Source organism: Perna viridis, chromosome 8, assembly GCF_037379345.1.
Source record: "Perna viridis isolate PV_CMFRI_1.1 ecotype Kerala chromosome 8, ASM3737934v1, whole genome shotgun sequence".
NCBI classification, from domain to species: domain Eukaryota; kingdom Metazoa; phylum Mollusca; class Bivalvia; order Mytilida; family Mytilidae; genus Perna; species Perna viridis.
Genome location: NC_142452.1, coordinates 5,158,485 through 5,172,814, shown reverse-complemented (window position 1 = coordinate 5,172,814; position 14,330 = coordinate 5,158,485). Strand labels below are relative to the sequence as shown.

Below are 14,330 nucleotides of genomic sequence, written 5' to 3'. Positions count from 1 at the left end.
ATTAAAACAAATTTTAATACTTCAGCAGTTTAGGGGATAGAAATAACAAGTGACGGGTTATGTACTAAAAACCTTAACATTTTATACAGTATCACTTGATTCATGTCACGCATGACATTTTATACTAGTTTTGTCTAACTGCAGGAGACGGTCACAGCTGTGTTGAATAAATATTTTGGAAATGCCACGAATATAAAAGTTATGATTTATTATACCGCTTATTATTCGTCCTAATGTCATTTTTTTAAATTCAATCAAGCAAATTCTAATCTTCAGCAGTTTAACGAATGTTTATTCATTTAAGGTTTTGCTAAGGCTGAGTCGACCTAGCACCGATACAGATTTTTTGAGAGATTTATTTTCTTTTTCTTTATTCTGTTTGTAATATATAAAAAGTCAAATATCAAAATGTCATCTAAATTCCCAAGAAATTTTGTTAATGTTATATTTAATTCTCAACTCTTGCTAAAGGGATTTAAAAAAAAAAACAGTGTCAGTTTCAAGGTATGTTGAAAGTGTTGTCAAAGATGATATATTACGTAAAGTTTGCTCATAAAAAAAGACCTCTAGGACCGCCCTAATTGTTGTCCTACCTTAAGGCTGCTGCCACTTGTCTTGGGTCGTGCACTATCCATCAATAGCAAATAAATTTTACAACATAAATAAAAAAAAAATGTTTCCTTGAGTTTAAAAATATGAATTTGAATATAGAAATAAAATTTTATAAAATATTTTTGTAAATTGAAATATTTAAGCAAACTTCAAGAGTCATCAAAATTCGTTTAGTAGAATTTAAGGATTTGAAATGTAACATTGATTCATCGGAACTTGTTTACATTAAACCATTGTCCAGATACATACAATATCAATATATAATGGTTTACGATCGATGTGCGTTGTACAGTAGGTTTGGCTCCTATTTAAGTTTTAATTTTCACATACATTATTTGAATAAGTTAAAAGTGCCTTTTATCTAAACCTCCTACGACGTTGATAACACATGCGATATGTATCATTTAGCGTTTTGAATTACTAAATTTCTACTTTCGGATAGTTTAACTTTGAAGTTATAATTTGAAATAGCAAAATATAATGTAATACTATTATAATGTGATTTATACTGCAGTGACCTTTTGCATTGTACATTGTATGAGCCTAGCTAAGTACACGTGGTTTTACATGTTCGCGGCTAGATGAGTAATTGGTAAGCTGTGTGATTTAAGGATTATGCTTCTGGCTGTTCGGTCTAACTGATATGCGGTTTAACTGTTACGCGGTAACCTGACAGTGGGTGGCTTTACGTTTATCGGTTAGCTGTGTTTTTTTACTGGTATGCGACAATATGTAAGGTTTTACCAGTATGCATCTGAACGTGTAGTTTTACTTGTATGCTCCTATAGCTGTGTGCACGTGGTTTAACTGATATGCTGCAAGCTGTGTGGTTTGACTGGTATGCTTCTGGCTGTATTGTTTAACTGATATACGGCTAGTTGTGTTGTTTTAGTGGTATGCTGCTGGCAGCGTTTTTTTTTACTTGTATGCAGCAAGCCTCTTGGTTTCAGTGGCATACCGGCTAGCTGTGTGATACCACTGGTATGCGACTATTTGTTGATTTAACTGATATGCTGCTGGCTTTGGATTTTACTGATATGCGTCTAGCTGTATGGTTTAACTGGTATTCTACTAGCAACTGATATGCTGCTGATGTAAGGTTTCATTGCTATGCGTCCGGCTGTGTGGTTTAACTGGTTAATGTACAACGTGTATGCTGCTGTTTTACTTGCATGTTCCTAGCTGTCTACAGGTTTAAATGGTATGCTGCTGGTTGTGAGGGTTTTGCTGGTATGCGGCTAGCTGTGTGGTTTTACATGTACCTGTATGCTTTAAACTGTATGATCTTACTGGCATGATACTAACTGTCTGCTTTTAAGCAACTGCTTTTGTAATAATGTCAGGAGAGTATACCCTCTTTTTTCTGGATTTACTCTACAGACAATCTGGACTGTATCAAAAACTAAATACATAATTGTTATAAAAATAATAAAATAAACGTATTTTGTAGAATATCAGTAGGTAAATATAAAACCCAGCCATATCATAATGTAGAAATAACAAAACAGCATTGTAACTTGATCTTGTACATTAGAACTTCGTGTCCTCACTAGCGATGGGGTTATCAAAAGCTAGACTGGTAATTTGTAGGGAAGAACTCGAAGTGAAGAAATTCTTCTTCCTATTCTTTAAGTCTCCTGAAAAAAAGATAAAATGAGTTATTCTAGTGAATCCTTAATGACTGAATTTGTTTAAAACTGCTAAAACTAATTTATACATATATATATATAGAAAGGTCTGAAAAATTCCCAACGATGTTAGAACTGTGAAATTTGCAAATTTTTGGTCGTTCCCTCCGCGGGACTCGAACTCGTACCGCTGTGACATCTATGGCAACACCACCTGCACAAAGTCCAGCGCCCTAGACCACTCGGCCAGCTAGGCTGTAAAAATATAGCTTTCGCTGGCCGGGTCATTCCTCCTCGTAGGATTAATCTAAGGCTGTAACTTAGTACACGATGTATGGTAGTGGTCTAGGGCGCTGGACTTTGTGCAGGCGGTGTTGCCATAGAAGTCACAGCGGTACGACCAAAAATTTGCATCGCAAATTTGATTGTTCTAACATCGATGGGAATTTCTCAGACCTTTCTATACGTTTACATATCTTCCCGGTATCAATTTGATCCGATGGAGCAGTGTAGTGAATAGAGTCGTCACAGTCGATAAAGATGTCAACACACTATAATAAAACTATAATAAAATATATAATGGGCAAAATTTTCAGTCAACAAATGACCTTCTTCAGTGCCCTAAATAAACTGAGTGTATATATATGACCTAACTTCACATGCAGTTAAATTTAATGAACAATTAAATCAAATTAAAAACCCATTTTACGATGTACGTCATGATGTACGTCACCGTATTTTACTTAAATCCATACCACGATGTACGTCACGGAATTTTTACTTCATGATGCAACTTAATATAATAAGAAATATTTTGAAAATTTAATGAATAAGAGACCCATTGACGAATTTATAATGGGGGGAACATTGTATATGAAAAGATCGAAATAATTATACATAAAATATGTTGTGCATGTGGTTATTCTTTGGTACTATACTCGGCGTCACATAAATAACATACTGTTAAAATTTGAATAAAAATATTTTCTACGACTTTATTGACACCAACCTCGTTTAAATTGTCTTAAATGACTTGCTCATTCGTTTAGCCAAACGGCTTCTCCCTAAACAAGTCGCTTATTAGCTTAAATCATGCGTAACAAATCCTTACGGGAAAATCCCATACTAATATCCGCCATGTTGGTTTTTACGGGACGATTTGTTTACAAACGAAGTTCGTAAGTTCCCGTCGAACTCCGGTGACAATCGTCTGCTTGATCAACTTCTCGGTATTGTACGTTGTTCGCGTAAAATAAATCCGAGATATCCGAAATAACGCCGAAATGCATTCTGGGTTCTTCGGTTTTTGGACAAACCATTAAAACGTAAACAACATCTCCTAGCAACCCGATCACTGTAAACATGGCCAACTTTTTACAATGTAAATATTGGCACCGAGAATTAAAATCTGACCGGAATTTAACGATTCAATCTTTAGGGAGAAGCCGTTTGGCTAAACGAATGAGCAAGTCATTTAAGACAATTTAAACGACGGTAGGTGTTCAATAAAGTCACAGAAAATATTTTTATTCAAATTTTAACAGTATGTTATTTATGTGACGCCGAGTATAGTAAGGATTAATGGTCGAATTTTGTTGAAAAATTTTTTGCCTTACCTATATGAATTCTGAATTTTTCTTCAGGAATTCCTCTTGATTTGCAAAAGGTTTCTAGGGCCCGAACAGTTTGCTGTAATAGAGTAAAATAAATTCAATGTGTGCTAGTTTTCACAGATGCGGTCTTATTATATCGTGCAGAAACATTTATTGAGGGCATGTTTCATTTTGAGAGAACGCCCAACTCGAGTTGACTTTCCAATATATCAACTTCATGAAATTCATTACGTTTATTAATGCACCTTAACCAAAACTGTCTTTTTCTTATGGATCTTTATGGATGGCACAATGTAGTAAAGTATATGATTTCTATTTTACGGGTGATTTGAGGTTACGAACCATTTATGATTTCGAGTTACCCGGTATTCCAATGCATGTACGGCACAAATCGTAGAAATCTACCATTTGTGTCGAGAATAAATGTAAGCAAATTTTTACATGCTTTTTATGGATTATTACGAGTATAATAACACACCTTAATTAAGCCTAGTTGCGAGTTATTTTAGAGTGCTTACATATTTTTTTTTAAATAAAGTATACATTTGTCTTTGTATCCTCATTCTTATGTGTACGTTTTCTACATTTCATAAGTCGCAGATTTAACGTTTGCATTTATATTGTCTTGTAACACTGTGCAAAATGTTCTTAATATTCGTATCATCCAGCAAAGCCATGATAACACGGTCTGAATGAAATTATCGTAAATAGCAGTTAAAGTAAGACTAAGTTGTCATTATGAGACAAAACCGTGAATTCGTCGCAATAAACCATTGTTTATGAGTTCTTGTAAGTAGTTTACAAATGGTAACACATTTTTAGTTTGTTTGTTTGTTTGTATGTTTGAGTAATTTTTGCCAGTGGTTTACGATACTTACGAGTTATAACATTTTTGACAAGGTATTTACGAATTACGTAGGGAAAATGTTCTACATACAATCGTAGTTTAGTAAATTTTGACATATAAAAATGCCTCTTTTTGCAGACACTTACGAGTATCTGTGAGTGCACCTCGTACACTGAAATTTATATGTGACTTTTATTCACAAAACTTTAACCTAGTACGACAAAATCTATTGCATCAAGCTAAACCCTTAACTCATGTAAGACTGGTCTATTTGATCAAAGATCCATGACTCTGAAACGTTCCAACACCTAGCCCAACTGATTATGGTAAAGATAAGTAATAATGTTGTGAACAAAGAGAATATTTGTTAATATGTGCCATTTTTTTCGGACAACTATGAATAATTATAATTGATATAGATAACGCTGTTGGCCATTTGTTATTAGATTGTGTTGTAGACACGAACCAATACATGTATTTTAATTACATAGCAAGTACATGTACATGTATATACTAGTAATGTCTAATTCTATGTTATTTGTAAACGTATCAGCTTGTATGTTATTTGCTATTGATTTTTTAAATGGTCATTTTTTTTAATTTTTCAGAACTTAAGTAATCAGTTAATTTATTTACCTCGTAAAGTTTTAACTCTGCCTTTAAAGCTTTTGCCTGGTTAGATATATGTTTCTTCTGTATATAAAGTAGTTTCATTCTGAAATGTTCGTGGTCGATGATTGCTATAACTAGACCTATGAACAGACAGTAGATTCTGTAATATTCGTGTATACCGGTCGAATACAAAAAGCATTCTGAGATAGAGAAAATAGATAAAACTTGGAGTTGTTACTATGTATATTCGGACAATATTTAATGAATGTTAACTATTACTTGATATCGTAAGTTTTGTTTTTATATAGTATTTGTTCAACTAGACCTCATCATGAAATGACACATTAATTGCACGCTAGGTCCTTTTTGAATGTACATTTCATTAAAAAATTGTACCAAAAACTGCCATTTCTATGTACTCAAAACTGCCAGTTTTATAAAACAAAAAAAACCCTCCTAAATAAACAAAGAAACAAAAAAAAAACATACAACAAACAAACAAACAAACAAAATAAAGTACAAAAATAAAAAAGAACCGCCCCCTAATGAAAATGAAAATTATCCTCTAAATGAGTTGTATGTGTGAATGAATACATTTCTGGTTTACTTCTGTAACTAATCGAGAATCCACTACTTACTGTTAACCACTCGGAGTATTCGCCAGGGCACCAGAAAAGCCAAAATGATCACAAATTCTTCAATTTTATAGATAGTGATCCCTTTGATGAAAACAAGATCCAAAACGAAGGAAGAAAATACAATAACACTGTCAAAAATCTGAAATGATTGGAAATGGCGTATAAATGTTCCTATTAAAGGTAATGTGATGTGTAATGTTAATATGTGAGCATCATCTTTCTGGAGAACGTGAGTTTAATAGGGTCATTGATATTCGTTTTTCTGTGAGTACTTTATATATCTTCACATGTACATGTATGTATGTTTCTTTTGCGTTGTACGTTTTGTTCCTTGTATTAGGTGTTCCCCAAGTTGACTCATTGAAATATTTCAAGTAGAATGCACTGACCAAATAGCTTATAGGCTTAAAACTGGAAAGAATTGGTCAACACGGCGAGAAATTCCATAAACAAATATGCCCCCCCCCAATAATACTCTAAATGTTAATTGTACATGTGCATATATCCTAGGCTATAATAGTAAAACCATATACACAAGTATGCCTAGAAAATATCCAATTTGTCTTAAAACACTTATGATGTTTATCGTGTTTATATTACCTCAAGCTTGTGTTCTAGCATATGTTTTCCTAGGCAAAATATTTTAAAGATGTTCTGAAATAAAATGAATTGTGTCAAAATTTTTACAAAAAGCAACAAGAAATCCAAACGTGGATACATGTACTACTTTGGTTCCATGGATCAAAGTCAGGGTTATTTTATATAATCGAGGATTATGTTTCTAGAAAAGCAGAGGACGTTTGCCTTATTGGTGCACCTGGTCTATGCCTCCAGTTTTGACTGGAGTCTTAGTTGCTCATCTATCTATGTTGTTTTGTACGTATTATTTTGGTTATTTTATCTTCATTGTTGTGTGTGTCTATTTTCCATGTCTTGTGTTGGTCCCTGCTTTACATTCTTTAAACTTCCGCTGGAATCTTGGTTGCCTTGATTACTTTTCCAAACAAATGTTTAAAGGTGCGGATCCAAGGACTGGCGTACCGGGCGTACGCACCCCCACCCCCCCCCCAAAAAAAAAAAAAAAAAGCGGTAAAAAAAATTTCGCCATAAGTTTTACCCCATAATATATGTTTTGCCTTGCTTGGCACGGTATTTAATTCAATTACCGTCCCCATAAATTCAAAGCCTGGATCCGCCCCTTGTTTTGTAGTATTATTCGGATAATTGTTGCATGGTCTCATTTTTGTCCATTGCTGCCTTCGTTGATCATTTTCAATCTTCTTTCTTCGTATCTCTTTTATATTTATAGTTTAAATAATACTTTTAAATTAGTCGACGGTAATATCAACTCATGGTTAACAAGAAATCGATCTTTGAAAACAGATGATGACATTTTATCTTAATTCTCTCAAAATGCTCATTCTATATTTGTGACTTCCTGAAATTATTTCGGATTTCTTTTTTTGTGATATCTTTTGTTTCTGAACTGTGAACTGTGTGTAATGTATTTCAATACTTCAATATAGTTCACAAATAAGAAATATGAATAGACCAAAAAGAACAAATTCGAGAATTGGTCCGCAGAATGAAGTGATATGTTACGACAGCTCAGAACAGAATGTTGTACTCACTTCCAGAACTAGAATTCCTAGAATCGTAATGCTAGCTTTGTGGAAACCGTGGGCAATATCATCTTCAACAGAGCCCCCATTGTAAGTATCGAAACTTATAACTGTAACGTTGTTAGGGTCAGCGGTTTCACGCTTTGTTCGGATTTTGTCTAAACTTAGTAAGCCGTGTACATTGGAGGTATCGTTTGTTTTCCATTGAATATTTGATTGTACTAGTTGTGAGAACAATGCGGGCATATCATCCACATCCTGTAGCTCAGTCGGATAGCTTGTTACCATCACGTTCATAAATTTGTCATCCCTGTCGTGAAATCCATATAAAACTCCTGGATAGTAAAATAAATACTAATCAGCGAGGTTTGTCGTTAAATACAATGGCTAGATATAGGCAACTCATTTCTTTAGTTTTACTCACATCTTCAATCAAAATATTAAAAAAAAATGTGCGCAGAGTATCAATACAAGAAGTATCTACAGGTGTTGCTTCAATTCAATCCTTTTTTCTTGTGTAAGATAAATAAAAGATACTAGACAGTAATCAAGGTCGAGCATGATATATACCGCCCACTACTCGAGCAATTGAGCTTAAAAACAAAATGTGAATCTGTTACAATAATTAGCTAAAGTTGGATTTTACGCACACTGGAAATTTGTTTTAATGACTTATATTTTGTAGGTGGTGGTGTAAAGAAATAAATAAATGTTTGTTGTCTACTATGTACCGTTTGTACAAACATAAAAATGAAGTTCACAATAATACATAGGAAACTGTTATATAAATCAACTCCTTTCGATCAGTTTTATGGAACGTTGGTTACATTTTTTATCACAGCTAAATGTGCAGTATGGATGTTTATAATATTGATTGATTATTTGGGATTTACGCCCGAGCAAAAATATTTCAGCTATATTCAGCCGATGATCATGATATAGATGATAAAAAAGAATATGAAATAATGATGATGAAATGAAAAAAAGAGATGGGACACAAGGATAATAGGGTCGACAAATTTTCATTGCCACAAGATAAAAGGGAGAGATGGGTAGGGTCGGGCAATTTAGCCTCCTCTGGCGGAGCGCAAAGGTTCCTACTCCTGTCGAATACCACAGCAGGGTTCTTTAACGTGCGAGGAACGTGGCATCTTTCCCAACACAGTGCACCACTATGGTTCGCGGTCAGGTTTTCCGTATTATAGCCTGACAACCCCAGCATGTAACACGCCTGGGGTACCTCATTCACCACCTAGAGCACACAACCCAGTTGCTCTGTGGGCAGAGCGCGTAGCCCCCGACTAGGAGTACAAATACATTTTAACGAACGATCATGGGTTTGTTTTAACGGTTATATTGTGAAAAAAAAAATGTAATAATGGCCACGTTTAAAACAAATAGCCTTTAGTTGAATACACGAATAAATCAAAGACTGAAGTCTTCAAAGTCGCTAATCATCACTGTCACTGATTTTGGCTGACTTTCAACATCCGAAATGGTACAAATACGATATGCTCTAAATTCGGGTGACTTCATCTAAAATCTTGGTTCTCTTGATATTAGTGCTTATTCTTTTGTAACCATTATGACCCGAATGTTTTCAATCATCTGGAACAAGATTAATCAACTGGCAATGGCGGTATATAGATGTCGGTGTCCAGATAATATATATGACCTTTTTATGTAATCAATTGTAACGAATGCCTGTGTTTGAATCGGACATAATATTACATAAATTCAAGGTTGCTAACCGATCATTTTATCTAATAATGTAAATTTCCTGTTCTAATTCAAGCAAAAAATACGCATAGACATGTGTTTGATATGTTTTAAAAAAGTACGTTGTAGCGATCTTTGGATCGCTAATGATATTGACAAGGGAACCAGTTTAGGAACCAGATTAAGCAGCCGACAATGAATATTCATTAATATCGGGGTGTGCTAAAATATATGACCTATATAGTCTTGTAACGAGTTTCAGTGCCTTCATCGGAAACTGGGTAACATTCAAAGCTAACCGATCATTTCATGTAAACTTCCCGTTCTCATACAAGCAAGAAACACACGTAGAACACATGTGTATGATACTTAACAGGAACATTTTATCTTGTATGAAGCTAGAACTATGACGCTATGGCGGTAAACTCGGCGAGGCTCTGCAGCATTATGTGACGTATTACTACATATTAATGCAAATCATATGAGAATATTAAATACTGAAATTACGAATACAAAAAGTCGCTAACAATTATATTAGCGACTCAAAAAGGAAAAGAAAAGCCGAACTGAATTGTTATATTTGGAGATAAGTGTTGAAAAATATATCAATAAATCCACCTACAGTTATACTGTATAAAGCATGTAATTACCCACAAGTTGTAATGTTGACAGAAAATACACACCATCAAATCCATTGTTTCAATTTATGTACTTACATGTATGAAAAAATGTACATCGCGCGTGTGCTAATAATTAAAATACTTAACTGAACTCAGAGTTTTCAAATCGTACATATATATTGGTGTATTACTGTACTACAACGGAAAATTAAAATCAAGGACTGAAGTCTTCAAAGCCAGTGATCGTCAAATATTTTATGCCACTGAATTTGGCTTGCTTTCATCACCCAGATGACCTCAATGCTCTACTTCCAGCCGATCAGTGATTTTGTAATGTTTACCATAAACCTTGGCTTAGAAATATGTATTGACTTGGTTCATAATTCAAAATAAATAACTAATTTTAGTGAGCTGATAACTTTAACATTTTAGGTCGATTTAAGATATACTATGCAAGGATGATGATTGACAATACGCATTCATGTTCTTTTCCATTTCACATCTTTTGACATCGTACATTTTGTCATCACTAGCAAAATAAGTGTTTTCTTTTTTACGAAACTATACTTGATATTGTGTAACACAACATTTTGTTAATCGGCTAAGATCGGCAAACTTCGAGTGAGTCGGAAATGGTACGAACTCAAGCGAGGTTGCGATATGCTCTAAAATCGGGTGACTTCATAATCGTGATGACCAGAAAACAACTGACAACCTCAGAATCCGAGACTAAGCGTTTCTCAGCTATATTACAGAAAGGTGAATGCTTACCGTACATTTCAACTTTTATTTTAATGTAACCTTCCGCACTTACAAGTAAAAAATACACGTAGAACACATGTGTATGATATTTAAGAGGTGCATTTTGATCTCGTATTAGGCTAGAAATGACAGTTACGGCACCCATCTGCACCATAAGGTGATGTAGTAAAACATAATTATGCAAATTATATATGAATGTACAGTACTGAAATTATGAGTGCAAGAAGTCGATAACTTTATTAGCGATTTATAAAGACTCGAAAAGGAGATGGCGAGCAGGGAGGGAGAGCATTAGCATTACTATTGAGCATTTTAAATTCCAGCTATATTTTGATTCGTAAACTGTGCTTTATTATTTGGTAATCTGGTTTTGTCCATTTTGAGTTGTGCTTCGGAGGTTGGGATGTCTGATCTTGCAAAAAGACATTGAAACTATACATAATAAGTTTTGTAGATCATGTACTAAAAGTTTTTTTAAAATACTGTTATCAGTAATATTGGAGAATTATGTCATCTTCCAATGTATTTTTTTCAGCATGGAAGTTTAATATCTAGATATTCATGTTTTAAGAAAGCAAAACTTATATATTAGGTAAACATTGATAAACTGGACCTAGGCTTGGTTTTTTTTTAATATTTATCAGATGCTATTTGATCAAAGCATAAAGAGCTAATTTTATTTTTCAAGAACTAGACTTCATGCCATTTAATTTAGCATTTTTGCCAAGTTTGATAAGGATATTACCATCGTTTGGAGCTGGCAACGGACATTCCAGATTTTTTATAAAATTATCTGTCTAACAAATTCGGGTTCAGCATAGAGAATAGATTTTATATCAATCAACTTTATAAATGTCCGAGTTGTTCCAATCACATAACAATGACGTCTTTGGAACGTGTTGTATAAGGCGGCATTTTGACAATTTCTTAAGCTTCAGTAGATCAAAATGTTGTATTTCTCTGAAGATTTATGAGATTTAAGATACTTCATTTTTTCGGCAATGTATATTAATTATTTGCATTAGCTTTGAGCTTTTCGCAAGAAATGAAATTGAAATAAGCTTTATTTAAAGGCGACAAGCTAAGTGACCATGTAACGTAAGCTCTTACAGAGTTTTTTTTTTTTTAAACCGACGACATTAAATGAATGATAAATACATTGTGTGCACCCTTATAAAATGGCAGTAAATAGAATAAAACATAGACTTTTATAAATTTGAAGAATACACATAAAGCGGGTATATTTACATGGCACTAGTAAGCGAAATAAAAAATGCTAAGAAAGCGACTATACACTTGTTTTAAGTAATACGTACTGACGATATAAAATATATCAAAAATAAGTTCACCCATCACTAGTAGACAATCAATGACGTTCAGGGCCACAACTAACAAAAGGACTTGTTTGCTGTGCAAGAAACGTTCACCATGGAAACGAATTCTAAAAGAAAACAACAGATAATGTGTTTTGACAAGTAATTTCAATCTGATTTGATAAGGATAAACTATTGCTACATGTAGACTTTTATGTCTGTTTTCATAAAATGCTTTAGCATTTACCATAACAGATCAAATTATGTTTTAATTTACCATGACAGATCAAATTATGTTATAATCTTTCATTGTTTCCTAATGATGCGTACTTAGGTATAGTTTGTTTTGGTGGAGCCTTAGATTCCCTGTCAATTACTTTATCAAGTTGTTCCTCTGTATGTTTCAGTGTCTCCAGATCATTGGTGTGAATCTTTGCTATCGATAGAGACTTAGCAGCCAACGCCTACAGTGAAGGGAAACAAATATAACGAGAGGAAAACATATCATATCGATCTATAAATAAACCAAAATAACTTCGGTGCATGTGGTACATAATATTTGGGAAGGGCTACGTACCATGGATCCTATCTACATAAGTCCTTAACTGATTTGTTCATCGTTTCAGTTTTTCCATTCCCTTTGTTTACCCCGGACTTGACTTTTTATGAACAACTCGGTGGGTGTTTCTAGAAAAGCAGAGGACGCTTACCCTACCGGTGCACCTGGTCCATGCTCCCAGTTTTTAGTGGAGTCCGAGTTGCTCATTTACTTTTGTTACTTTGTATGTATGATTTTAGTTACTTTATGTTCTTTGTTGTGTATGTCTGTTTTCCATGCCTGGTCTTTGTCCCTGGATTATATTCTTTTGATTACCGCTATAACCTTGGTTCCCTTGATTACTCTCATACAACATGTTTGGTTTTCATTTGCTGGCCAAAGCCTGTAGACCGGCAAAATAAAACTATTTACACTTTCACGATAAGCATGACCATCCCTTTATTATTTTTTCAGGGTGTTTATTACTGCTAATGGAGAACATACATATTTAGTGCAGTATTGTTTTAAAATCTTGATGCCATACCTTGTGGTATATATATTATAGACAACATAAGCATAGAAGGGTCTAAAAAATCCCAACAATGTTAGAACTGTCAAATTTGCGAAGCGGGCCAGCGAAAGCTATCTTTTTAAATAATTTATATACCCTAGCTGGCCGAGTGGTCTGTCTAGAGTGCTGGACTTTCTGTAGACGGTGTTGCCATAGATGCCACAGCGGTACGAATTCGAGTCCCACGGAGGGAACGACCTAATATTTGCTTTGCAAATTTGACAGTTCTAACATCGTTGGAAATTGTTCAGACCCGTCTATAGGGTATGTAAGTCTCGACATGTGACTCCGTGGTTTCTCATCTACCATTCAAATCCATGGGGATTCGTCATTAACACATCAATGATTCAATATTAAAAGCAACATTTTTGTGTGTAAAAATACAGATAAAAATGCCAAATATCTAGTTCTACATAATAAAAAATGTTAAGAAAAGCATTTTGCATTGTGATTGCAGCGTTTCGATTTCCAGGAAGTAAGCAATAAAAAATGCAGATCGGTCTTCGGATTTCAATACGTTCTACATCAGAAATTCCGGAAGGGAAACTGAAACCAGAACGAGACTTACAAGCCCTATACCTACATTTTCTTACCTGTGTCAAATTATCGGATGAAGCAGTGTAACTATCAGAGTCGTCACATTCTGAGACGTTATATACATAGATATATAATATATATAATTACATACGGTGCAACAGTCTTCTTTGGTTGTTATGAGCACATAAAGCAAAGGATATTCCACGTACATGAAGCCTTGTTTCTATTTCTAAATATGTTTACCCCATGTTTCTATTTATATATATAAATTGACACGTTACTTTTAAAGTTAGATCCGCATATAAACCGTTCCGTTCCGTAATTACTCTCACCCTATCATGGTGAAAGCGCCGCAGACAAAACAGACAAGAAGAAAATACATTATTAACATATGTAATATACAGATTAATGACTTTCACCCAGTCATTACGTTAAATATGGATCTGTGAGAGTATATTGTCCTCGAACTCGTTCCATATACTCTGAACAGGTCCATATATACCGTATTGACTTCATTAAAAGTCCATAATTAAGAAATATAAACTATATGATATAACTGAAATAAAGGCGCTTCTTAAAATATAATTCTAGAAATATGCAAGCAATTATATCAATAAAAATTATCATCAATATTAAACCAAAATCTAAAGTAAAATATAAAGAAAAAATAATAAAGAAAAAAAAATCCCCACAAAAAC

General features: G+C 34.0%; 1 protein-coding gene across 1 annotated transcript; it reads right to left on the bottom strand.

Annotated features, from left to right (window-relative positions):
- Positions 1-2,032: 2,032 nt before the first annotated feature.
- On the bottom strand, positions 2,033-13,893 carry LOC148609051 (uncharacterized). Its single transcript, XM_088540879.1, has 9 exons — positions 13,784-13,893; positions 12,317-12,450; positions 11,990-12,114; positions 7,582-7,907; positions 6,551-6,604; positions 5,951-6,089; positions 5,337-5,452; positions 3,857-3,929; positions 2,033-2,249 (listed from the first exon to the last, which is right to left on the bottom strand). The coding sequence occupies exons 1-9, from the start codon at positions 13,841-13,843 to the stop codon at positions 2,143-2,145; spliced, it is 1,134 nt and encodes a 377-aa protein (XP_088397005.1). The 5' UTR covers positions 13,844-13,893; the 3' UTR covers positions 2,033-2,142.
- Positions 13,894-14,330: the final 437 nt, after the last annotated feature.